At 33.9% G+C, this 26,832-nt stretch overlaps 1 protein-coding gene across 2 annotated transcripts; it reads right to left on the bottom strand.

Annotated features, from left to right (window-relative positions):
- LOC105363203 (fumarate hydratase, mitochondrial) lies at nucleotides 1–8,810 on the bottom strand. 2 transcript variants are annotated; one of them, XM_011500830.1, is made up of 7 exons: nucleotides 8,503–8,810; nucleotides 3,303–3,434; nucleotides 3,019–3,219; nucleotides 2,079–2,361; nucleotides 988–1,250; nucleotides 269–658; nucleotides 1–180 (listed from the first exon to the last, which is right to left on the bottom strand). In XM_011500830.1, the coding sequence occupies exons 1-7, from the start codon at nucleotides 8,626–8,628 to the stop codon at nucleotides 52–54; spliced, it is 1,524 nt and encodes a 507-aa protein (XP_011499132.1). In that variant the 5' UTR covers nucleotides 8,629–8,810; the 3' UTR covers nucleotides 1–51. The 2 variants fall into 2 exon arrangements, with proteins under 2 accessions (XP_011499132.1, XP_011499133.1); XM_011500831.1 differs by lacking the exon at nucleotides 8,503–8,810 and adding an exon at nucleotides 3,524–3,614.
- Between the last annotated feature and the right edge of the window lie 18,022 nt (nucleotides 8,811–26,832).

Genomic DNA, 26,832 nt, shown 5'->3' with positions numbered 1-26,832 from the left:
CCCCGTCCCACTGACATTTGAAACAACTTTTCATTCATCTCGTCCATCTCGTTACTTGGGCCCGAGCATTTCCTCTGGCTTGACCCATTCATCAAACTGCTCGGAGGTCAGACCGTTTTTCAAAGCCGACTCTTTCAACGTCAGCTTCTCTTTGTGCGCCTGCTTGGCGATAGCCGCAGCCTGATAAAAGAATATCAACGCCCGATTAGCGTATTATCGCCATTATCTCGGCGAGCGATTTACCCAAGCCGCGAAAACACAGATTCACCTTATCGTATCCAATGTGAGGATTCAGAGCGGTGACCAGCATCAAGCTCTCGTTCATGATCTTGTTGATGGCGTCGATGTTCGGCACGATGCCGACCACGCAGTTCTTCGTGAACGCGCTCGACGCATCCCCCAGAAGCCTCGCGGATCTCAAGACGTTCGCCACGATCACGGGCTTGAATACGTTGAGCTCGAAGTGGCCGTTGCTGCCGCCCACCGTCGTAGCCACGTGGTTACCCATCACCTGGGCGCAGACCATTGTCAGGGCTTCGCACTGCGTTGGATTGACCTTGCCGGGCATGATGGAGCTGCCGGGCTCGTTTTCGGGTAGAGAAAGCTCGCCGAGTCCACATCGTGGGCCGCTTCCCAAAAATCTAATGTCGTTGGCGACCTGGCAATCGTTCGTACATTAAGCAACGTCGTTGGCTTTCGTGACGGGTCGCGATAAACGTAATGCCCCGATGCTCAGCACCGCGCCATCAAGTAGAGCGCGCTCGAGCCACTTTTGCCACTTTTAACTATTAACGCGACGTCGTCAGCTTCGCAAACGGAGAAGTTATTTTTAATAATAAAATTTAAATCGCCTGTGAAACTGTTAAGGCGACTGCGCTTTCAAACGTACTTCAAAAGCAAGATCCGCGAAGATTCTGAATTATCATCTTGGCTAATAATAGGCTTCGAGTAAATAGATCCAGAGGCGAATTAGGCGAATCGACGTACTTTCATAAGGGAAACGGCGATGGTGTTCAGGGCACCGTGAACCTCGACGAGGGCGTCGTGTGCGGCAAGTGCCTCAAATTTATTGGGGGCCGAGACGAAGGGCAGAGAGGTTAAGGATGCGATTTTCGCGGCCGTCTTCTCAGCGAAGCCCTTTCTCGTGTTCAACCCTGTGCCTACGGCTGTACCACCAAGTGCCAACTGATAGAGTCTCGGCAGTGTGCCTTCCACTCGTGCGATTCCGTTTTCCAGTTGCGTCGCGTAAGCTGAAAAACAAAAACACGTTTTACACATTTTTACGACAGTCATTGTTTCCCTTACTCGTCTCTTCTCCTTAACCCTTTGTTGTCTTAACTTTTTTTTCTTTTTATTTTTTATTAAAATATATATATATATATATATATATATATAATGAAAAGAACAAAGCAATGACAACTTAAAGTTATAAAAAAATTTACTCGATAACGTTGGGGATTTCATTCGATAATTTGATGAAAAAAAAAACAAAAAACAAAAAAAAAAGTAGGAAGATTTTAATAATCGATAACGCAACTATCGTGTTTAAAATTTTCAGACGTCCAAAGTTATTAAATGACTGAGTTAACGGAAAATGATATTTGCGATACTAATTCGCAGGGTCAATTCGCAATGACAAACGCACATTTATTATCCTAGTTTTTCGCAGTGTTTCTAATCTCCATTTTTTCTAAAAAATTTTTGAAAATAGTTTATAATCACATTACATTTATAATAACGATACTCTTACAGTTATCAAATTATAATTGGTCGATAAATTCTTAAGAATAAAAAATGACAAATGAATATAATCTTTCAATAAATTTCGTACCAGCATTATTATTGTATAGTCTATAAAAATTTCTAAAATACAAATGACATTGTAAATAAACGAATGAGTAATTCAACGAATTGTATGCTTATACGCTTTAATGGAGTGTTGTTGCAATGCTTTGGCATCATTGAAAAGTCACTTTTCAACAATTAAACATTGATAAAAATCACCGGCACGAACTACCAATACAAAAGTGAGCCAATGATAATTTTAATGCGTCTGGCGAAAATATCAATTTACAAACCTGAAAATTCTTGACCGAGAGTAAGTGGCACGGCATCTTGCGTATGCGTTCTTCCAATCTTAATAATGTCTTTCCATTCGTTGGATTTATTCTTGAGTTCGCAATATAAGCTTCGTAGACCGGGAAGCAGGATCTTATTAATTTCTAAGGCAACAGCGATATGCATCGCTGTCGGGAAAGTATCATTGGAGCTCTGTGATTTATTTACATGGTCGTTCGGATGAACTGGATTCTTCGATCCCAGTTGACCTCCCAAGATCTCGATCGCTCGGTTCGAAATAACCTGAATTAAAGAAACGAGCTTAGACTCGAGGACATAAATTAGAGATTCTATTTAGGGTGAGAAAGAAAAATAATAATTGATATTCGTGCAAGACTAACGAATTAACAGTGCTTCGTTTATTATAGCTTAGTATAGCGTTGGGCAGTGTAGTTAATAGTCTCTTCGGCTCCGAGTGCAAAAAGAAAAAAGTATTGCCACTTGAATTTAATAATTTAAATAAAGTATATGGATTATATTAAAATTCTTCACTCTTAGGGTCGTCGTAACTTTTTCGTACTTGTTTTCAAAAACAATTTTTAAATTCGTAAATAAAAATGTTATTTTAATTTAATTGCACGTGCGTAGTGAATAAATGAAAAGTGAAAGGGAAATTAAGGCTAAGACGTTAAGGCTCATGATCTCAAGATAGTTTGTTATATTGAAAATGCCTTATTTTTATAGACGATCGCGATATAGACAATAAGACTATTATTATTATTGTAATAATTTTGACAGTCACGGTATTTCGGTGATGGGCATTAAATTGATTATTACGATAGAAATGAACATTTTTCTTTTTACAATGACTAAAGTAAGAAGTTTGCTCCGATTCTGTAAAATACGCGGCTTAAATGCACGATAAGTAACATTCGAAAATGGCCTCTCTAATCAACAAACTTCATTTGTGTTCATGTTGGTTTGCGTTCCAGAGCCAGTTTGCCATATGACGAGGGGGAAATGATCCTCGTATAATTTGCCACTGATTACGTCATCGGCGGCTTTACTGATAGCGTCGGCAACTTTGGGATCGAGCCCGAATTCCTTGTTGACTTCGGCGGCAGCCTTTTTTAATATTCCCATCGCGACGATCACGGCTTGCTAAAAGAAAAGAGGGTTATCGTTCAGCATCTAATAAGTCTGTGCGCTTTTCGCCTAATTTTAGATAAAATAGGAAAATTTACTGGCATGCGCTCGGACTTATCACCAATTGGGAAGTTGATGACGGACCTCATGGTTTGGGCTCCATAATACTTATCAGCCGGTACTTTTAGCTCTCCAAACGTGTCCTTTTCGATCCTGAATTTGTCATTCCCCTATAACGTGAAAAGCAATTATTAGTGGACGTAGAAAATGCGACAGGGCAAATCGTTATCATCATCGATGACAAGACATAAATACGAACGATCGAGTCTTGCATGATGAGGTAGATCGGTGAGTAACGAGAGAAAGGGATAATCGAGAGTCGACACGAGCGATGCTTGGGTTAGCACGAGGTGTGGCGAAACACTAAAATTCAGCGAGGCATCATCCTCGGCAGTATCCGATATAAGCGGAAGTCACAAATTCGTTACACATACACATACGCGCTCGCACGCAGACACACGCGCACACTGAGGGAGAGAGAGAATGAGAGAGAGAGAGAGAGAGAGAGAGAGAGAGAGAGAGAGAGACGCATACTCGAGCAAACGCGAACGAAAGAGTTGCACAACAATACGAACACATTTCGAATATGAGTTATTTTTCTTACAGCCGATCGCTTCAGGCACAGGTGTATTCAATATTAATTAAACTTATGAATTATTGGAATAATTAACGATAATAAGTCGCTTGTTTTATTCATGGATAAAATCTTTAAAATCTAGATCGGTCCATCAGTTATGTGCCATTTAAATCCGAATGACACCGTACTCGAGCTACCTTAAATCAAATTGAATATTTTACAATTCGTATCTTTAAATCTACTCTGGTACATAAGACGATACTCTTGTTATTATTCACTTTTGTATTATGAAATTGAACATTGTTTAGCGTTAACCCGATGTATTATTGTATGTCACATTTGTTTTTTCGGTATTTTCCTAAACTAGTACCAATCTTTTTGAATTTATACAACACAATACGCGCGCGTAATTGACATATTCATTTTTCTAATTTTTCATTGATTTTCTTATTAATCTTATCATCTTGTTATAGTATAAATAAGGCATTTTTCGATGAAAATTGTCGCAAAACTATAAATAATATTGTTGTACTTTTTTTTTTTATGTTAACGGTGCTTTCAACTGCAGTGTTTAATAACAAGTTTTGATACGCTTATTGTACAACAAATCAGATTCCATTCATCTTTTTTCCAATGTTGTCCGATATTATAATAAATATACGTATATTCGTAATTATTAATATGCTATATTAAAAATTAGTCGGTTACTTATTTTTGCATAATTATGATAAAAAAAATTCCGAGTTCGAACACTATTCTGCTTGTTTCATGAAGCCATAAAAACTGTTTTTGTTGCTAATAATTTAAATGTGCAATTTATAAAAATAGATTTAAATCGTTACTCCTAGTAGACATAAGACAACTGGAAGGATTAGTAGGATACATGGACATTATGTAGTCGAAATGAATAAAAATTTTAACAAATATCAAACAAAACCCAATTTTTCTTTTTACATAATTTAATCAAGAAACTGTCAATTTGAAATGAGAATTAAATACCTAATTTAACGATTCACTTTACCGATGAAATGGAATTACTTTCATTCAAAAGTATCATTTACATTATAAAAAACTGTAATAAATTTAAAAAAATTATAATATAATTGTTAATTATATTTTTAATTTTATATGATTTGTTCCTCTATACTTTATTAATGATAATAAAATATGACCCCGAATTAACAAATATGCTTAAAAAATTAATTCTATCTCATTTATAGATGGTTTTCATACGCATGATTTAAACAAAAAAAATTTGTAGTAAATTATACCGTTCCGTATGAACAAAAGTATTGGAAATTTTGAAAATTATGCTACTCCGATTGAATGTACTGCAAACATTGTAATTAAATGTAAATTGTTTATTTAGAAATAAATAAATTGAAGATTGTCTAAATTTAGAAAACAAATTTAAATATAAAGTTGACTAGAATTAAACGATAAATCAATTTACATGCAAATACGAAGTATCTTATACAATATTAGATTATACATCGAAAATCTAATTGTCGTTTTATATAGAAGATTAATAGTGCAATTGAATTGCATCAATCATTATAAATGCCACTAAATACATAAAATACAATATATACCACACCAATAAATAAAACGTAATTACGATATTGAAACGTTGATAATTCAAGCTCAAAAGTTAAAAATATTTGAGTTAAACTACTAGATAGCGAGAAAAACAATAAGGAAAAAAAAAGATATAATATCATTGAAATATTTGCCTGAAAACAATTATTTATGTACGCATATACTATAGGATATATGAGTTGCAAATAAAAACAAAAAAAAAACAAAAACAAAAAACAAAAAAAAAAACAAAAAAAAAAGAAAAAACATCAGCTATAGCAGTCAAGGATTTTACACTTTCTCGCATATTTAATTTAAAAAACTTTTTTTAAAAATATCATTGTTTCGTTTCTTCAATAGTCATCATTTATTAAAATATCTAATTCTTGTTTCATTATTTTATTATTCACAAAAAAAAAAAGAAGAAAAAAAGCCTATATATCACATTGTTTTAAACATATTTTATTTAACGGGATGTTGATATTTATTCAATTTTATCAAAGTAAATTTGACAAATAAAAATAAACACCCCAATTAATTTCTTATTATGAGAATACATTACATTTTTTGATCGTCGAACTAGATCTCTTATAGATTCAAGCATTTTTTAATTTTAAATTTAGCTACTCATTTAAAAATTACATTAAACAAAGTAATTATTCTATTTTTCACTATTAATTAGAAGTATTTTTTTACAAATTAGTTTAATTGAATTTAAAAATTGCACCTCCATTGCCCCCAGCATTTCTCATTTCTGTTTATACGAAATCGCATATATTTCAAAATTATCGATATTTTATTAAATAGTTTTACGATAAAGTGTAAACAGGTAGAATCGGTATTAGATGAGTCAACTAACTACACTTTAAAGCTTATTGTTGACACTTCTATACCCGAAATTGCAATATAATTTTCAAGCGTTTTTAAAATAAATACATTAATCATTTTTAAACAAGTTTAAAATACACTGCATTTAGAAATTGGCAACAATCAGCTTGACACTAAGTGAAAAGTATAATTATAATGTGTTTATAAAACATCAACTTTATAGTGCATAATGAGTAACCTTGTATTTACTAATGCTATTTTAAAGTTTATTACCCAGTGCATAGAATACGAAAATAGTTTCCGCTGATAGATAACGCAAGAAGTCTTTGTAAAGTGCAAATTTGCAATACTATAAAATAGTATATTAATAATTTCGAAAAAAAAAAAAAAAAAAAAAAAAAAAAAATTTTTTCAATTATTATATATTACATATTATACTACATAATGCTATAGCAAGCGATAATAAATATATGAATTATTGATTATAATTAATGATATTTTTTTTAAGTAGAGGTAAAAATAATTAATAATAAATTATGACTCGAACTATTTTTTATAGATATCTTCTTTAATGATAAGGATACAATTCGTCAATGTTGCAGTAAACACTTTTAAAAGTCGATGTATAATATCATTATATTGAAAAGGCATGAAATAAACAAGACATTAAGATGGAATATAATTTTCTTCGTTACAATTAAATATTTCTTATAGAATTGCGTCTTCTTGAAATTAATTCATTAATTGAAAAAAATAATTGGCTACTCAAACGTTACATCACTTTCACATCGTATATATCGATTACATTATAATCTCATTATCAATTATACATAAAAATCATATTTTATCAATTTTTATTAATATTATAAATTATTTAATGATAGGATGATGATAGATGATCATCTCCAAATTATTATTATAAAACTTAATAGAAATTTATATTGTATTGGACGAGTAGAGTTCTAAAGACAATTATTTCATTGTGATTTCAATTAATTGTTAAGCGTTTACAAATTTGCAATAGCAATATTAATCCCGAATATCATAATTTTTTTATTACTCACGAGAGTAATTAATTTTTATTTTTGTTTATAAGCATTATTCATTGTTGAAAATTTAACTATGTTATTATTAATTGTAAGCTAAGATATGTGATTGAATTAACGTCAAAGGAAAGTTTTGAAAATAGCGCGCCTCGCGCCTACAACCATTTATGTTTCGAATTCAGTTGCCATCGACGACTAAATAGAATCTTCACTGTGTCCCTTATAAATATTACCGCTAGTCCAAATACACAAATAGTTTATGAAAACTTTCCATTTTACAATTAATTTCAAACAGTCGTTTTTTAATATCGTAATACGCTTAAAATGACGAATATCGAGATGAATCGAGTTAAATTAAATGGTGAATTTTTCTTAATGTAGAATTTGCCACGATCGATGCTTTTAAATATCGACATTTAAATTATCCGAAGCATCCAACATAAATTCCAATTACGGGTACAATAACGAATCACAATCATCCGTATTAAAATCCAGGGCAATTATTATCGGCTCTTATCATAATTTCAAGTTTAATTATTATTCATTACAACAATTAATACGCTCGAAATTTTTTCGATGAGAATAGATTTTTTCAATAATAGGGGCGCTCTGCCCTACTTCGAATAACCTTTATCTTCGATTATAATTAACCCTGAACTTCATATGTGACATAACAATTCTATATTGGCTCGCTCAACACACTTTTCGTTTGTCACCGCAAATAGAATGCATATAACCTAAAATCTACTTTGTAGTGTGCCATAAGGACAATTGGAGACATCGTCGAATGCCGTATTAAAGCCATCGAACTAACTATCCTCAATCGTCCTTATAATCAGCAATTCCATGTGAAATTACATTACGCCCAGTAAATAGGAAACCCTTAACGCGGACTATTATCACCTCTGATTATGTAAAGCGTATAACGATAAATAAGGACACAAACCGAGTAGGAGACGAGTCGGTCGGCCACGATCCCACGTATAAGAAAGAAGTCGAAGGCAAAGTCGAAAAGTGAGGCGAGATTATGGGATAACGTGTTTTGTGTGCGTGTGTGCGTGCGTGCGTGCGTGCGTGCGTGCGTGTGTGCGTGTGTATTGGAAGGAAAGAGGAGAAGAGTTTTCAAGGGAAATGAATATTTATGTGGCGTCGGAAAGTAGAAAGGGTAACAGTTCCGTGAACGCTCATACACCGGCTGAATTTGCCTACCTTGCTGGCTGCTCGGCAACCGGGATCGCACATGACGAGTCTCGGTCGGAGAAATGCTAGGATGTCACGATGCTGCCGGCGCACACTGCCTACCGTCACCCGCTGTCTCAGCGCGTTCAATGCCATTATTCGTCCTTTTCTTGTTCCACCCCGATGTTTATTTTTTTGCGGTGGCGAACTTCTTTTGTCTCGCGCTTCGTTCCCTTCGAACGCCTCGCCAAGGTGTCGCGACTAAATCTTGATGTCCCGCGATCAGCTGGCAGCCTCAGCGCCGCCGCCAATCGCCGCGTCGGATCGAATCGACGAGGCTCGTCCGCTAGTTCATACCTTTGGTGGCTGATGAGTGAACGAGAGTGCGAGAGTGAGAGTGAGTGAGAGTGGAGTGAGTGAGTGAGAGTGAGTGAGAGTGAGTGAGAGTGAGTGAGAGTGAGTGAGAGTGAGTGAGAGTGAGTGAGAGTGAGTGAGAGTGAGTGAGAGTGAGTGAGAGTGAATGAGAGTGAGTGAGTGAGTGAGCGAGCGAGTGAGAGTGAGTGAGAGAGTCGAGTGCGGGGAGGGGGGGGGGGTGTCAATTAAGGATGGATTTGAATTTGATGAACCACAATGACAAGATCATTTTCACAATAGGGCTATTTAATAAATACTTGCGGTGCTAATTGCCGAAATTAAATCTTACGATTTAAGCGCCAAGTAGGACGAGGCCTCGTACGAATGGCCATGTTAGGGTTAAAAAAAAAAAGCGAATGTTAAAAGGATCGCCGCTTCTTGCGTAAATCTTCTTGCAATTATAAAATTGATATGGAAATTAGAAGGGAATTCGTCGAATGTGATTCAACTCGAACGAAGAAGCTTAAGATTTTTGTCACGTGTAGCGCTGACTTATCCGGTTATATATTAAATGTCATGGGTGTAGAAAAGATATTACGGAGGAGAGTTTGCGAGCGAGTCCCTCTGACGTAGCTTTGCGTAACAAGATAATCTCCGCTTGGGGACGCTGGCGTCAGTAAAATATTTTATTAGAAAACTACGAAATCGCGCGACGGAGAAAACCACTCTCACTCCCTCACCACATCCCCACCTCGCGCTCGCTGCCCTATCCTTTTGATAGCATTACTTTCTTTCATTCTCTCTATCTTTCTATCTTTCTTTGAGTTACGACGACGCCGAGAGGCTCGTAGTAATATAGAAAATCTTATGTAACGAAAATAACGTAAAAGAATTCTCTCCTTTGTATTCTCAAAGCTACACAATTATTTAAACAACGACAGCCTATTGACAATAAAATAAAAAATATACACTTTTTAATCGGAAATAGCGAGTTGGATTTTAATTAGTATTAGATTTTAATTTTAATTGGCTATAAGACCGTAGTCTGGAATTGGCTATTCGCATATTGAAGTCTTTCGATTTATTGAATTTGAAGGCGGAAAATTTAACTACACGGAAAATATACTTTTAAACATTATCGTGCTTTATTTATTGGCTATTTTAAAATAAACACTAACATTATGAATTTAAAGGCGAAAATTGACCCGCACTTCTGTAACATCTACTGCTCAAAATCATAATCCCCGTTGTTAATGCTGGGGATGCTAAAAATAAGAGCTTTTTTTCTTCATCTTTCCGAATTGAAAGTATTGTAGTTGAAGTGGGGATTTAGCAGTGTAGAGTACTACTACATTTAGCGTGGTAAACGCGTTAAAAAACTTATCTCACGAGTCTCCCTCATCTATCTGGTCCTTTTTCCATTAATTATCCGTTTCTTCTGTTTGGATCTAATTAACTGAGGCTCGTAAAAACAAGTGAGATGGAAAAAAGAAGAAAGACAGAGAGATATATGTATAACACATAGGCTGCTAGATTGATGGATGAATAAATAGATAGATATACATGTTGAGATGAAGATATATATATATATATATATATATATATATATATATATCTTCATCTCAACATGTATATCTATCTATTTATTCTATCTATATATCTATTTATATCTATATATATCTATATATATATTTATTCTATCTATATAACTATCTATATATATATATATATATATATATATAAGAGAGAGAGAGAGAGAGAGAGAAATGTTTTTATTCATTACTTGCATCTAATACGTACATTCTATGTTTCTCATGCGTAAAGCTTCATTTTAACTAGACCCGTGGATATTTAGCTAATTTAACGTGGGTGCCTCCACCCATGACCCCCGCTACCATTTCATTGGACCGATCTTCAAGTTAATAACAAAAGTTATTATCTAGCCAATGATAAAGATTTGAAACATTATACACAAAATATTTGTAATTCTTTTATAAATGACAAGACTATTATTACTTATTATTGTCATCATCACATTTATTATAAGAGCTACATATATAGGTCTTATCGTTTTACTCCCTAAATATACAATAAAATAAATACAGTTTTCTTTCTTTTTTTTTAACTATCTATAAATTCATTCCTTTACAAAGCATTTAGCTATTTAAATAAGTAAGATTTGAATAAATCGACATGCATGAGTGCGTGCGTATATACGAAGTGCATGAATGGCCAATTCGTTACGGAATGAATTCTCAATTTCATCCCGTACGACACGGAACGATGCCACAATCTTGGCGAGATTGCGTGATTGCGAGATTGCAAGATTGTACCTATGCCTTTATCACGTAGATAGACGGTAACTTTGAGGCGCAGACTCGAAAACCGTACCCTTGTAAAAGCGACTTTCTGCAAAAGCTGGCATTGGCGAAAATACTCGAATCAAAAGAGAAAAAAAAAAAAAAAAAAAGAAAAGAAAGAGAGAGTTAGAGAGAGAGAGAGAGGGGGGGGGGAAGAAATCTTCGTTTTATTCTTATACACGTTTTATTTATATGTACAATAAACGACGAAAGCAAACTTTTCTATATATAAAACCTACTACGCGTAAGAAAGAAGCATTGGCGCCACACTTGACATCCTATTCAAACCTTAAGATTTACAAGTGTCGTAAATCCAGTTGAGTGCCGGAGCGGAGAGGAAAGCGAGCAGATCGTCGTCAGCGGGAAAGGACCGGAATATTCATTCGTATGTCTCCGCATACTGGGCAATAAAGTCTTCGAAATATCCTGAGAGCGGGGAGTCGCGGGCGAAAAGGAAGACTTAAGATTCGGGACCCGAGAGTGGATGGTTAGTTCGGGGAGCTGGTGTATGTTTATTAAAAGCATCGTCGTGTATGTTAAATCCTTCGTCCCTTCTATCTTCATCGACTCGCGACTTGCATTTCTCTCACCTGCCTCGCTCATTCGTAAACTTCTTACGTATACAGGGTCGGGAGAGGGGGAGGGGTCGTGGTGGTGGTGGTGGTGGTGGTGGTGGTAGTGGTGTGGAGAGGACTTTTTCTCGACATTCTTCATCGCTACATTCAAATAAGATCGTTTGTCTTTCTCTTTTCTCCTCTCTCTCTCTCTCTCTCTCTCTCTCTCTCTCTCTCTCATCTCTTCCCCTTCCTTCTCTTCACTAGTCTTCTTTCTTTTTCTTTTTCTTTTTCATTTTCTTTTCTATTTCTTTTTTGCAAAAAATTGAGTAAATTACAAGATACTAATAAACGTGTTGCTGTGCTCGATGACGAGTGCTCGAGTTGGATAAATGCTTCGTCCTTTATCAGGATAGATAAAAAAATACATGTTTACATCCTTAAACTCGTCTTCTCCGAGAGCATGTTAAGCATCGATGAGACGATGCCTAATAATACGATAAATATGACCTGGATATATGTTTTTCAAGGACCGACACGGTCCACCTCGAGCGCGTAGCCGAGAGCGATTGATTTCGCATTTCACGCTCGTCAGTGATAATGGGGAATCTTGGAGAAGATCCTCCTCGCTCCGCCCCTTGATCATCGACGTCGCCGCCGCCGCCCCCATTTGAACGCGTTGCTCCAGGGCGAGCCTTGGCCCGATAACGACGAAGGCCAAGGGGATCGGGGTAAGGCCGCCCTTGGCAGTCGATTCGTCCCCCCATTCCATCCCACCCCCGTCCAAAGAGAGGAGCGTCGTCGTCACGGCCGATCGATCGATCGAGTGGCGCGCTTCCAACGGCGATCCGCCGAAACGTTCGCGGGCTTACCAGCGGAGTCCCGAGGCGTCGGACTCCGCGGTGGGTGCGGAGCCACCTGGGGAGTTGGTGGGGCAACATCGACCAGTGATCGCTCGCTGGGTTCCGTGGACCCCGGGCTGACACAGTCTCGTCCCTTTCGCTACGCTGCGGCCGAGAGGCGCTCTTGGTACGCTCCTGAGTGCGCGCGCGCCCGCACACCCATTGGGCGGGCGCGCGTGTGCGCGCGGCGTAACCGCACACGGAGGGGGCGCACGCACACAGAGGCGGTCGCGCGTCCAGGCAGTTCGCTCGCGGAAATACTGCGAAACGTTTGGCTCGCTCTACGAGGTTCGAGCGCGAACACGCGGCAGCGTCACGGAAAAGTCTTTCACCGATCGAGTGAGCGGGCGGTGAGTTAGCGGGTGTAGCGGTCTCGCGAGTAAGGTGTGGAATATCGAGGGAGGAACGAGACGGCAAAATTATGTTCAGCAGTGGTGTCTCATGACGAAGAAGCGGCCGCCATTGTTGCGGCTGTGCCCAAAAGAAACCCTTAAGTGTCGGCGAGAAAACAACGAGTTCGAGCGCTTGGAGCTTTAGGACTTTTGCAATAAAGAGGTAAGTTCGTGAATTTGGCTCTCGTAGTCCTTTGCCCATAGATCGTTAGGCTCTTTTGCGTGGCTCTGTTTGTACGAACGATATCCATAACCTAGAAATTGTTGACCGTGAAACTGCGACGAGTCAAAAAGAGACGCCTCGCGACATAATCGATTTCTTTTTCTTGTTGTTGAATAGGCCGAGTTCTTGGCATCTATGGGCACGGCCGCGGTGTCTTGTCAGACTAACGATTCAGTGAAAAAGTGGTAGAGACGTAAAGCATCGAAAACAGATGCAATTTCATTTGCTTCAAGGACGCGATTTGTTTTGCGCACTACGGCTAATACGAACAATATCTCCCTCCCTTTTTTTGTCCTTTTTTTTTTTTTTTTCTATCATTCCTTGTTTACTTGAGAGTACAAAACAGTGCTCTTGTTTTTATCTTCGGCACGTTGACATACATACCGTCTACCATGATATTCTGCTAGTGATGGGTAGAATTGTTATTTTAGCCGTAGTCGAGGATTTGATCGAATGCTATTGCAGCTTTACAAAAATACGAGGATAATATTTGGTTTGCCGTTTTTGGCTTCGAGTCTACGTAAGTTAGCTAGTGTCGAATTTTTCTCATTGCCAATTTATGCAAAATTCTCAGTCATAATTATGATATGCACGTGTGTGGATGCGCGCGGTCCCGCACGCACACGAACGCGGACGAATAATTTTATACGAGGAGCTCCGCTCACCATGCATATGTATTTTATTATTTTTTTTTTTTTTTCGATGTCAGGTGCATTTAATATTTAGCAATGAGTTTTTTCTTTTTCGTTTTCTATTTTTAAAATGCTACGACACCGCCGTCGACCCCCCCCCCCCGCCTCCCTCCCTCCTCCCTCTCTCCCCCTCCCACGGTCCCCACGCACACGCGCACGCACACGCACGCGTACACGTACGGGCATAAAGATGCGTGTGTTTTTATTTTAGGTGCTCCAGGCGATATGCATGAAACGCATGGATAAACACGTGAGGATACGTAAAACTCCTGAGTGTAATATTATTTAATTTTCGTTGAATACATAATGCCTTTGATTACTCGCGTAATAACGTCCGCAGACGGAATATAGGCTGGGAGTTTTCAACAGTGACATAAAACGAAAAATTATTGCTATTCTTTCGGGAATTATTCGATTTTCGTGTAAATAAAATGACGACTACTCGCTCGCTGGATTGTAAAGAAGGTTGGATCGCTCGGTCGGTCTTTGTGTCCATCCTTTTTAATCCAGTGGCCAGTAGCGAATCGAGCAAGGGTCAGGTCAGCGCGCTGAGAAAACAACAAAAGAACCATTCACTCTGGGTATCAAGGTCGCGGGTCTTTTCGCCGTTATGCCCAGAGTGCGCCGGTAATTTTTGTATACTTGGTCAGTTTTTTTTCCCGTCCTTTTTTCTCTTTTTTTTTTTTTTTTCTTGCGCCGTCATTGTTCGCGGCTCGTTCTCGCACTCTTTCTCCGTTCTACGCGATCAATGGACATACACATCTTTATTCATATGCAGGGCTATGCACCGAGCAAGGGGGAGGCGACCACGAAAATTTCTCTCTCGTTCGAATGCAGGCGGCCTTTGTTTCGACGAAATTTTTTCTCCCGCCCGCAGCCTCGTCTCATTCATGTCCAAGCCCCGAGCCGAGTCGGTGAGACCTTGAACGCCCATTTCCACTGATGTATGCACGCCTGTTAACGCCGTTATTTATGCAAGAAGAGAGACCGATTGAGTCTGAGTGCGTGAATTCGTGCATACGCGCGTGTGTGTACTTGCGTACGTGCGCGCGTGCGGGCGCATGAGTGAGTGCGCGAAACCCGGAGAGTATTAGCAAAGTTGGCGAATGCGCTCGGCTGCCGAGCCTCCACTAGACTAATTACCAGGGAGGGAGAAAAGAAACGAGTTTTTTTGTTATTCCGAGGAGCGCGAGCGGTATTCGTTCATCTGACGTGCCTTGCAATTTTTCAAGTCTCTAAACGGACAATCCAGTGTTATGTGGCATTATTTTTTTGTTTTTATTTTCCCTTTGACATCGATAATTTTTCCAATTGTCTCAAATGCATTACCTTACGCACGAAATTTTTATAATACAGTGAGTGAGAGAGAGATTGCCTCGGAGTGATGTTCGTTTACGTAAAACAATCCATAAAATATAATCATATTTATGAAAGTATAATTCTTAGAAATTTTGCTACGATGATTATTAGTAATTAACTTTTTGTAACGATAAATTACGAAGGAAACGTATTATAATCTATTAAATACAATCGAAACATAATGATTTAACACCCTTAAAGAAAAAAAATTTTTAATAAGAATCATTTAAAAATTGAAAGTTATGCCGAAAAAAAAATGTATTCAGAAAGACTAAAAAATATCTTTGTAAGAACATTTTATCTTACAAAAATAACTTTAACGTAGCGAACATAAATAAAGATAAAAGAAATCTATTTTCTAGAATAAATTGATTCTTTATGATTAATGTTGATGAGTCATTTTATTTACAATACTAAAATAACATATTTAAATGAATTAAAAAGAAATTTCTTTTCTTGATTTACGTGTTTTTTTATTCCGAGAAAAAGTAACGATTAACTTTATGAAATCCGAAGCTTTATTTAATAGTATTTTGTAAGTATACTCAGTTTAATTTTACTTATTATTACAAAGATGGAAATAATCGAATACTTAAACGAAATTTTGTTGAAATACGTATTGATTATGTAAGATGATAAAAGAAAATTTTTTTTTTTTTATTCCTATATAAATTTATGTCGAATCATTGTTTTACTTCGTGTCAAGAATTTACAGCTCATTATCACATTAGCATAAAAGTGTCAAAATATGTGTATTCTATAATAAATGTACTTGTATGCTGAATTTTATTCGTAATTATTTTTTGCATGCGGGATTAAATGTAACAAAAGGTATTACATTAATGTAATAAAAGGCAAAAGTATTTACTTACGATTTAGTTTGCTAAATTGAGTCTGCCAAGTTTTTTATTTTTTTATTTTTTAATCTACAACTGCATATTATAAATATAAAAATCATTGAATTGGTTGGCAATTTATTTTCTTTACATTAAATAGTAAAAAGAAATTGTTTATAAAAGTTCATATACAGCTTGTATATGAAAATTTAAAAAGTCAATTTAAAAATAGAATAATTTAAAAATATTTTAATATATGGCAGAATATATTCTAGATTTTCGATTTAATTACATAATCATGATTATCAATTGGAATGTCATTTTTTCTGTGCATTTTTTAAATATTGACTTAATTCAGAGTGAACTGAACATAGGATCTTTTTTTTTTTGTATTTTTTTTTTTTTTTTTTTTTTTTTTTTTTTTTTTTTTTTTTTTACAAATTATTAGGAGTATATATATATATATTGTTAATGGTAATATTGTTTAAATTAAATTTTCATTTTCATTCAATATTTATCGGATAATTTTTTGTCCATTTATAATTACAATACCTAAAGTATGAAATATTTTTTGTCTTAATATTTAATTACCGAATTTACGTTTATATTTTATGTACATAAAGCATACTTAAGATTAATAGTTTTTGCACGTTTAAGCTATTTGCGATTATTTCTATCATAGATGTAGTATTTAAATTACTTATCATGAATTACAAAGCTAACATTATTAATAATCCAATGAATTTTAATCAAAAAAATTTGAACAGTCATAATGAGTTATTTGCATCAATATGTAATGCTACATTATAATACTCATATGTTTAAATTACTTTGAAATATTAAATTGTCTAATTTAATAAATTTTCTACAATTTTTTCTCTCTGAATGAATATATATTAATAATATAGCTAATAGCAATTGATTAAAAATCTTTCATAACATATTTCTGGTGATTTCTTCGAACATCTTTTGTTTTTAACTATTGCTTTGGAATTATATCTGTAATTTCAGTGAAGCAAATAACAAAAGTAAATATAACTCCAAAGTGATGAGCTTTCATAAATTTTACATTAGTTTTGCACTAAAAAAAACTTAGATCATTAAATATCTTACGTATTGAAAAAAGAACAATAATTACTTAAAATTAATCATTTTACATGTGAAAGTAAAATAAAATTTGAATTTATGAATAGAACCATTATTAATAATTTGTAATATATTTAAATAATTCGTATAGTTATTAATTATGAAAACTAACTATGTCAATTTATAAATAATTTTTGAAGTAATAGCTGCTGTTCAAATATGTTATACATACATTTATTGCATTCTTATATTTCATTTACATGGCCATAGAGATAGGAATAGCTGCACTATGTCAAAAATGTGTAATATCGGAGAAAAAATATTTTCTAAAATAGTTGTACGTTCTCGAGCAATAATGCCACCTCTCTGCTTACAGTCCTTTCCTCCGCATTACATTGTTCATCGATCTAATGCATTATCGTCTTTAAATTACAATGCTATTATTGATCATCAAACTTTTATTTAGATTATTTATAACGAAATATAATTACCATAGTCTCGTTATACATAGCTTGAATTGTGTTAAGTTTAGTATGTTTAGCTTATAAAAGTAATGAGCTACCTCATTCGTGGTTATAAGATTTTTTATACATTGTAAAATGTCTTTAACTAGTCGCATTGAAAGAAATGATTAAAATATAAAATCGTATAATTCACAAATATTGGTAGATTATTTAGTTCTAGAACGAATAAGATAAGGAAACTTAAAAGTTCTACTAAATATAATAGAATATTATATTTAAGTAATTGTACATATTTATTTATAGTTTACTAAATTTACTACCTCGTAAGATTTATAAATTTTGAATATGAATATTCAGTTCATTCAAAGCTATAGTTTGTAGGAGATGTTATAAATAAATATTAATAAAAATAAATATATTCTTCTTCTTTTTTTCTTTTTTTTAAGTTCTTGAATATTATAATTGTAAATTATTGCAAGCTTTTTTTTCTAAATACAGTTTTTAAAATATTTTATTTTATTGTAAAGGATTCCGAATATCTAGCAATAGTTTCTAAATAAATTTAGAAGAAGAATTTGATGAAATATTGGTATTTTTAATTTATAAATGTATTTGCTTTTTGTGTATTTATGACAAATTTTACATTATATACATTAAGGTGAAAAGTTATACTTTTTTTTCATGGTTTATTTCAAATTGTCTTCTACATTTAGATGCTGATGTTTTGATATTATATCAATAACAAAAAGTTTTAAGAGTGGATCATTTAATCGCATAGCGTTTACTCTAAATCACTTACTTTAATATTATTTTTAAACGAATTTGAAACGCGCATTTCATTAGACTACATGAGAACGGTAAATAATTTTAGTTATTAAATAAATAAATAAAAAGGGTTTAATCCGCATATAATATTAATCTTAAAAATGAAAAAGAGTATATTGGTTCTTAGTAAGTCTGATTTGAGAGGATAATTTAGAAATGAATCGATTGGAATTGGACGCGAAGGTAAGAATGCAAAAGTAACATAGGTTGAGAAAAAGATTGTATTCACTGTGTGAATTCTACGACTAAAATAAGTAAAATAAGATGTTACTAACAACGTGTGGATTAAGATGGAACATAATTATGAATAAGTTTGACGACCTTAAAAATGAATGACATTTAGATTCCAGCTAAATATGCCAAATGTCATAAAAATTCATAGCAGATGTTACGTGCGACTGTATGCATATTCCCACGCTTCCGGAGGTGATACCATCCATAAAAATACGAATACGAACCATTCATTGTAAATGGGATTTACACCGTAGTATACAGTACAACGAGAGCAGTCAAATTAAACGTATTGCTGTATTACAATTTTGAATGTTATAGGTACGGATTTTTTTTTTTTTTTTTTTTTATCTCGCCATAATCTTACTGTTGATCGGCGCAACGGACGACCAATGTATTTGTCAACGGCATATAAATAAATGGAAATAATTCATTAAAAAAAAAAAAAAAAAAAAAAAAAAAAAAAAAAAAAAAAAAAAAAAAAAAAAGTATTAGATGATTAAGTATATCAGAATTCCTGTCAAATAGCGTGATTTTTCGAGGTCAGTGGGAAAATGGTATGGTACCTCGTTGAACATTATAAAAAAAATAAGATTGACTACATATATATATATATATATATATATATTACAAATGAGAAATGTTAACCCGTGATAAAATATTACCTGCCTTTTTAAATATCTAAGGATCCCACCAACTATAGTTTAGAGCAAAGAACAAGAGATATGGCTCCTAATAATAATTACTTGACATTGAATGCCTACGTTATCTTTCACTAATATCTACCAATTGATAATGAGAAGTGCGCGTAGGCATTTTACGAAAAGATTATTATTCAACTAAATCTAATTATTCAATAAAATTTAATTCATTGAGAAACATGGAACAATTTGTAACGATTGTTTAGTTTGTATGCATTTATATTTATATACCTTATATAGCCTGCAAAATGCTAAAGAAACTCAATATCTGCATAAATACGTATGAATAATTTGTTAAAATACCTCAAAAGAGTATTATAATAAAGATTCAAAATTTTAAATTGATTAGAAAAAATAGTGGAGGGGCTCCTTAGAAAGTGGCCAATTAAAAATTATAACAACATATTTGAATTGTCAGATTAAATAAGCAGAAATAAGTAGAATAATATCCAATACACTCGTAAATACGTAGATTGCATAATTAAGCGTAACATTGATAATTAGAAAAAATTATGAACAATAATTTCAATTCGAGCTGTTGTATAAATTAGATATTAGAACTTAAATATAAAATTGAAGGTGGAAATAAAGAGGCATTTAGCATTTAAATCGCGTTTAAACTTGAGCATTGCAGTTGTAAATATAATTGGCAATTTTATAATTCAGCTATTAAGCACAATTTTTAACGAATAAACAGCAATAACGTTTATTCGAACATCCAAAAAATTATTACGAATAATAATAATAATAATAATGATAATTATAACAACAACCGTAACAACAACCGTAACAACAACCGTAACAACAACAACAACAACAATAATAATAGGCATAGAAAGAGTTACGGTTTAATGAATATTCGTCCAGAATAAATTCACTTTATTTCTTCTCTGGGCGTTTGGAGATCATAATTAAATACGCATTATGGACCTCTCAACGATTTCATCCGAGTAAAACATATTCATGAATAATGTTAAAACTCGTAAGTCTTTCTTGTTGTTGAGGACAATAAGCGGTAATCGATAATCAAGAATTATAAAAGTCATGCAATGATTATGAATACTGAAAATATAAAATATACAAATAAGTCTATCCAATGGGCATAACCGGAGGATTCTCGATCGACTAATTTGTATATATTTAGTCCGTTGTTTTTTTAAGTTAAATTCTTGTCATTCTAAGAATCGAGGATTCGACCTTACGCTAATCGATCGTAAATATATTTTAAGAAAAAAACATAATAAAGCAAAATATTTGTTATAGGAACTCATAAATCTGAATTGAACAACATTAGACCAAGAATTTTACCGGCTTCATAAATCTTACTAAAGTTGATGTGGTAATCAATGGCAACATTTACCAACAATGCAGCGTATGATATTTTTTTAGAGCAGTTAGATATTAAAAGCAGTTGTCTCGTTAGTTGTATACCTTCTTACACTTAGACAAAGGTATCTGATGGTTAAAAATGAAGAAGAATAAAAAAAAAAAAAAAAAAAAATGTAAAGTAAATGGAACAAAAGGAAAGGGAACAAAAGATATGCGGAGTGGGGGGATGATCGAACGCAGCTCCGACAGACACAATGCGCGTATAATTGATAATGCCGACCCCCTGAAAAAGGCTCTTCAACTCGCATCAATAAAGAAAGAGACGTGGACAGTCAATAATACGATTGTCCGTGTACACTTGCCTAATAAGCTTACGCCATTGCGTTGTAAAAAATGCGCGCGGATGCGGGCGGGCAATACTACATGTAGGTCAGGCGTTTACATTGGGGCCCAATATCGAGGTCGTTGCTCCATTGTGCATCGGTGACACGTTGACATTAGCTTCATAAGTCGCAAGGATATTGATATCAAGCTCGCTTGATAAGGCAGACGGACCTCACTTGATTTTTGACCCGCGGCTGTCTTGCTTTTCGTTCGACTGGAAGCAGCGTAGAAGCAACTTACGAGGAGGGGGAAAGAAATTGGAGAGACAGGAGATTCACGAAAATTTATGGGTGAAGACGGCCGAATCAAGTAGTTATAAATACAGCAATAAGTTTAAACGATGAGGGTAATTTGTTATTTCGCGATAAATTTCCATTTCATTTGCCGACAGACACTATCTGTACTTGTTCTTTTTTTCTTTTTTTCTTTTTTTTTCTTAAATATGCTCTCAACCGGCCGTTTATCGTTGTTAAAATGAAAAAAAAAAAATCACTATTTTTAATAGTCTTGTGTATATTCATCATTACATCGGATAGGTCTTATATCAAATAGTGGTATTTTTAATTTTCGTTATTCATTGTAAATGGAGTATCTTTACCGGAAGTCTGCTTTCTTATTGTTATTGTTGTTATTCTTTTTCTTCTTCATATTATTATTATTATTATTATTGTTGTATTTCTTTTTCTTCTTCATATTATTATTATTATTATTATTGTTGTTGTTGTTGTTGTTGTTGTTATTATTATTATTATTATTATCATTTTTATTTTTAATCAAACATTGCGCAATTATTATTATTTTTACAACTATTATTATTGTTACTATTGCTAGTATTACTGCTACTACCAGAATCGCACTAGTATACCTAAATGCTTAGCCAATATGTGTGAATACAAGAATTTTTATTTTACAGTAACATCGAATGGATTTAATAGTAAATGATACTTTATTGAATTAAAAGTTAAAATATGAAAAAATTAACTCGTATTAGTCACGAGCGCTATAGTGTATAGTTAATCGTTTGCAATCGATTTTAAAATCTTAAACTTTGACATTTTTCAGCCTATCGGTACTTTCAATAAGCGAATAATGCCACGAACCCTCGTCGAGATATGTCGCTTAAAAATTTGTTAACCTCGTGGTATGATTTAGTTTACCCTTTAAAAGAAGTAATAATAAATTGAAAAGCAGCAACGGAATTTTCCAATTGTCTAAAGTGTATAGAGTCGGGTTGACGTGTGTAGGGATTAGGAAATAACCGGAGATGCCGGCGTATATCTCGCAATGGAAGCGAAGTGAAAAAGTAAAATGCCATTGAGTCTGGGTATCGGGTTTCAAGTGAGTCGAGCCCTCGCTAAGGCCCGAACCTTTGGGGCGTCGTGTGCAAGGTTAGCGCTCGTCGCCATACACGAAGTGTTGGGGCGGAGGCTCTCGACGGTGTTAAAGTTTAATTATAAACGGATTGGAAGAGCCGGGTGTGCGACACCGCGCTAAAATAACCGGCGGCACATCTTTAGGGTTCGCTAGCTCCTCGCCTTTCCCCGCTCCATATTTTGCGCCGGATGCGCGTCGAGGCGCATTTCATGGCACACGCCCTCGGACACCTTTGACGAGCGCGTTTATTCCTGCCGTTCGTTCGATTGTTCAAGAGAGAGAGAGAGAGAGAGAGAGAGAGAGAGCGACTGGGAGAGCAAGAGGGGGGGGGGCGTGCGTGCGCGAGGAGGGGAATATCCAATACGCGTAGCATAACACATTTCTCCTCCTCCTCGACCGTCGTTTCGACGTGCACCGACGAAACCACCACAGTTTAACAAATTTTCGAGACATTTATAAGGGGAGGTGTGACATCGGCAAGCGACCTTTCTAGCCCGTAGATTGTGCCTGAATATTAAAATACATCCCAGTCCATGTGCATTGCCAAGAGTGTGATGTGCGAGACGAGGCTTTGCGTGAACAGGTGCAGGAGGTGTAGGATGTGACGCGTGGACAAATAAAGATAAAATCAGTTGCAAAGCATCGATTCCCCAGAAATTTATGCCTCGCTGCGTGAACTTTTTGTTTTAAGCTAGTCCTTCATTATGCAAATAACTCGATTAATATTTATCGAGGATAAAAGAGAATGAGAAAAAAAAGCAGACCCGTTGACTCAGGGAGGCGAGGAGATGATCCTTTCGCAGAGGCGAGCGAGCCAATAACAGGCATTCGTCTTATTAATAAAGAATCTCCGAGGGTGCTTCAATGCAGTCGAAATTGAATTTGGAGCATCGTCTGACAGCCGAGAATTTTAGCTGGTCGTTAACGTGACTTTTATTTGTATCATGCGTAACATTTTAATAAGCGTCGATTATTCAAATTCAGTTCGATTCAGTTCATTGCGACATTGCTTGGGCAGTGAAAACACTGTTTTATCCTTAAGCTTTAAAATTAACAAGAAAGAAACATTATTTGGATTTTCAATTGAAAATTGGCGTAGGTTTTTTTTCTTTTTCTAATTGTGAATAATGCTTCTACAATGAATTAAAATAATGATTAGCTTATATCTGTATGGTAAAAGTTCCTTATGCCCATTCCGAATGGAATAAAATCAGTCCAATGGCTTTTTCGTAAACGCAGCGGCAGCGGCAGCGGCAGCGGCAGCAGCAGCGGCAGCAGCAGGAGCAGCAGCAGCAGCAGCAGCAGCAGCAGCAGCAGCAGCAGCAGCGGAGGCGTCGACGGCGGCGGTAGATCAGTACTCGATTTACTCTTAATATTCAATTGCCCGAGTGGCCTAGTCAAAACGTTTAGACAATATGGACGAATTAATATTCAAATTTGTTATTTGCATGCTACACAAAAGAGCATAGACATACTTTGTATTATTAAGTGCTTGAGATAGTGGTTTCATTTAACTCGTTCCCTCGGTTTCGTTGTATTTTAAGTTGATGTATTAAGAATCGCCTTCATATCGATTAATAGAGAGAAAAAAATCGTATTCTCGAGTGCTTTAATGCTCGATCTATTATAGCGATCAAATGCTTAATATTTTTAAATATTTGTACAGTTGTGAGAAAATAGTCGTTATAGATTCATTGCATTTCTAAAAGGTAATCAAGTCGCTAAAGTCACAACAATATTTCAGCTCAATCCGACAAAGCCTATTTAATTACATAAAAATAACATTCTTATAATTGTATGGATTCTTCGATACATTTATTATAGATCCAGTTTTCTTTAACCCATATTTTAAGTAAAACTTAAAGGTCATTCTAAACGCCATTATTAAATAATATATTTCAGTAAACGTTTGTTGAACAATAAACTTTTTCCCGATGAAACGCGTCTGATCCCTTTGGCTTAAACATCTAATGATAGCTCGGCGTGTGCGTTCGATAAGTGTCATTTAAAATGACGTAAAATCAGATTTTGATGACGTAACTGACGATAACGATGTAAACGCGTTAATTCATAGCCATGTATAGCTTTATTTGTATGTACAAAAAAAAAAACAAAAAAATTCTTTTAGTCATTAGTTGAATTCTAAATATGAAATATATTCTGAAACTGTAGAGAAATTATTTCCATTTATTAATATTAACTTAATGTAATATTACGCTTGATCTTTGCCCTTTAAAATGTCGAGAAACCATTTTAATTAAACACAACTATTATCTTCGAGATAAATTTGATATTTAAATTCCTTGTAAAACGGATACGTTACTTATTAAAAAAAAAAAAAAAATTCTTATTCAAATTAGTGTTATTTTTCTTTAAAACTTATTTATACTTAATTATAAATTTAATGACATTTTAATATTGGTCTCAACTTCAAATATGTGTAATTATATTCAGTGTTAACAGAACTTGCAAATACATTTCCTTGGTTTTTATTATACTACAATATTTCACCATATTTACAAATAATATCTTAGTAAATTCATTCAAATCGCTTAAGATTATGATTCAGGGTATTGTAGTATTTTATAAAAACAAAAACAAAAAAAGAAATAAGTGATGGAATGGTATCAACGCTATCATAAATTATAAATGAGAAAATATCACTACTAATAAGGATTCGATATTCATACATCGTAACAAATTTCTTATTTTTAACTTTTTAAATTGCACCAAATTCTAATTTTTACATTTTTCAATTTGATTTGACACAAAAAAGAAAAGCTTGCTCAAATTTAAAAATGTCTAATTATAGTAATTATTAGATTTGTAGTTATTATTAGTGTATTTGTAGGTTTGTACAAATCATTTAATTTTTTCCTTATTTTTATTTAGATGTACAAATAAATTGCTATCTTTATATTTATATTAAATTTATTAAAATTTCGTGACTAAAAGCCACAAGTCAGTTTTAAATTAGATAATACATAAAATGACAATATTTATTTACCTTGTAATACAGTACGAAGAATTGAAGTTAAAGTATTACAGACAATTATTATTTGTAAAAGATTTTATTTCTCATTGTAAATTTATTTAGTACCAGTGTCTCGATTTAGAAATATACAAATTTTAATGCGAAAAACTTATATCAACACTTATTGCATAAAAAAATATATATATATAAACACTTTATACGCGTAGATATACCAAACTATTGAATTTAATTAAATTCATTAACTTCTTACTTGAAACTATAATATAAAATATGTTGTTATGTATATATATATAATAATAATAATGATAATAAAATATTGATACTTCTTGTATGCAGTGTATATACCTTGAACTTTATATTAATTTTTTTTTTTATATTTAAAATAAAGAAACTGATTATTAGTAAATGAACTAGTTAAAAGATAATTTTAAACAATTGTACAAAGCATAGCACGATATTCGGTAGTTTAACTGGTGACAAAATTTTAAAAAGTGTCTTTTACATTTCAAATTTTTATCCTTTTTTTTTTGTTAATTATATCATTCATTTTAAAAATTTTTATGTCATAGTTATGTCTTATTATTGTATTAATATAAAGCGATAAAATTTACTAATAAACATTAATTGAGCTTAAAACCGAAAATCTAGATACGCCTAATGAAATCCATAGGGTTATTTAAAAATTTATTAAATATTGAGTTGTAAAACGTCACATGAGGTATTCTAAAAACTCTTTAAATCACAAATTTTCATCTAAAAATTGCTCGGAGCAGTTTACACAGTGATGAAAATTCGAAAAAAACAAATTAATTTGCATTACCTTTTCAAGTAAATAATAACATTTCTTATAAAAAAAACCTTAGTAAAAATTTCTTTTTAATTCTCGTTTTTTGTTTTCATACCAATTTTTAGATATTTTATAAACCTTTTTTTTTTTTTTTTTTTTTTTTAATACATTGATCGGCGATACTGCAATAAGTTGCTAGGAAATTGTATTGATATGCGTTGTATTAAGAATTTATTGGCAAAATCAAATCTCGCCAAAACGTATGAAGAATATGCAAATAAATGATATTTATTGTCCATAAGAATTGTCAATAGATAAATTTTTATTCACTACGCCAGAATTTTTATTCACTATGCCAACTTTCATTCGTGAGTATCTTCATCTTATTTCCAAGCACACTTTTTCTTGATGGTTTCAGAAAGAGTGAGAATACGATAAGGAATAATATTGAAGTGCATAGTATCAAGTAGCAATAGGTCAACAGTGTACGCCAATGTACTATATATTGTATC

This window comes from Ceratosolen solmsi, unplaced genomic scaffold, assembly GCF_000503995.2.
Source record: "Ceratosolen solmsi marchali unplaced genomic scaffold, CerSol_1.0 scaffold27, whole genome shotgun sequence".
Taxonomy (NCBI): domain Eukaryota; kingdom Metazoa; phylum Arthropoda; class Insecta; order Hymenoptera; family Agaonidae; genus Ceratosolen; species Ceratosolen solmsi.
The sequence above is the reverse complement of the archived record's forward strand: the minus strand, read 5'-3'. Positions and strand labels throughout refer to the sequence as shown.

What these genes read in the sequence shown, in the direction of transcription:
- LOC105363203 (XM_011500830.1), bottom strand. Translation starts at nt 8,628, where the DNA reads ATGGCATTGAACGCGCTGAGACAGCGGGTGACGGTAGGCAGTGTGCGC. An exon ending in TCTCGGTCAAGAATTTTCAG is followed by an intron (nt 1,251 to 2,078) that starts GTTTGTAAATTG and finishes TTTGTTTTTCAG; the next exon opens with CTTACGCGACGCAACTGGAA. An exon ending in CTCACATTGGATACGATAAG is followed by an intron (nt 181 to 268) that starts GTGAATCTGTGT and finishes TTCTTTTATCAG; the next exon opens with GCTGCGGCTATCGCCAAGCA.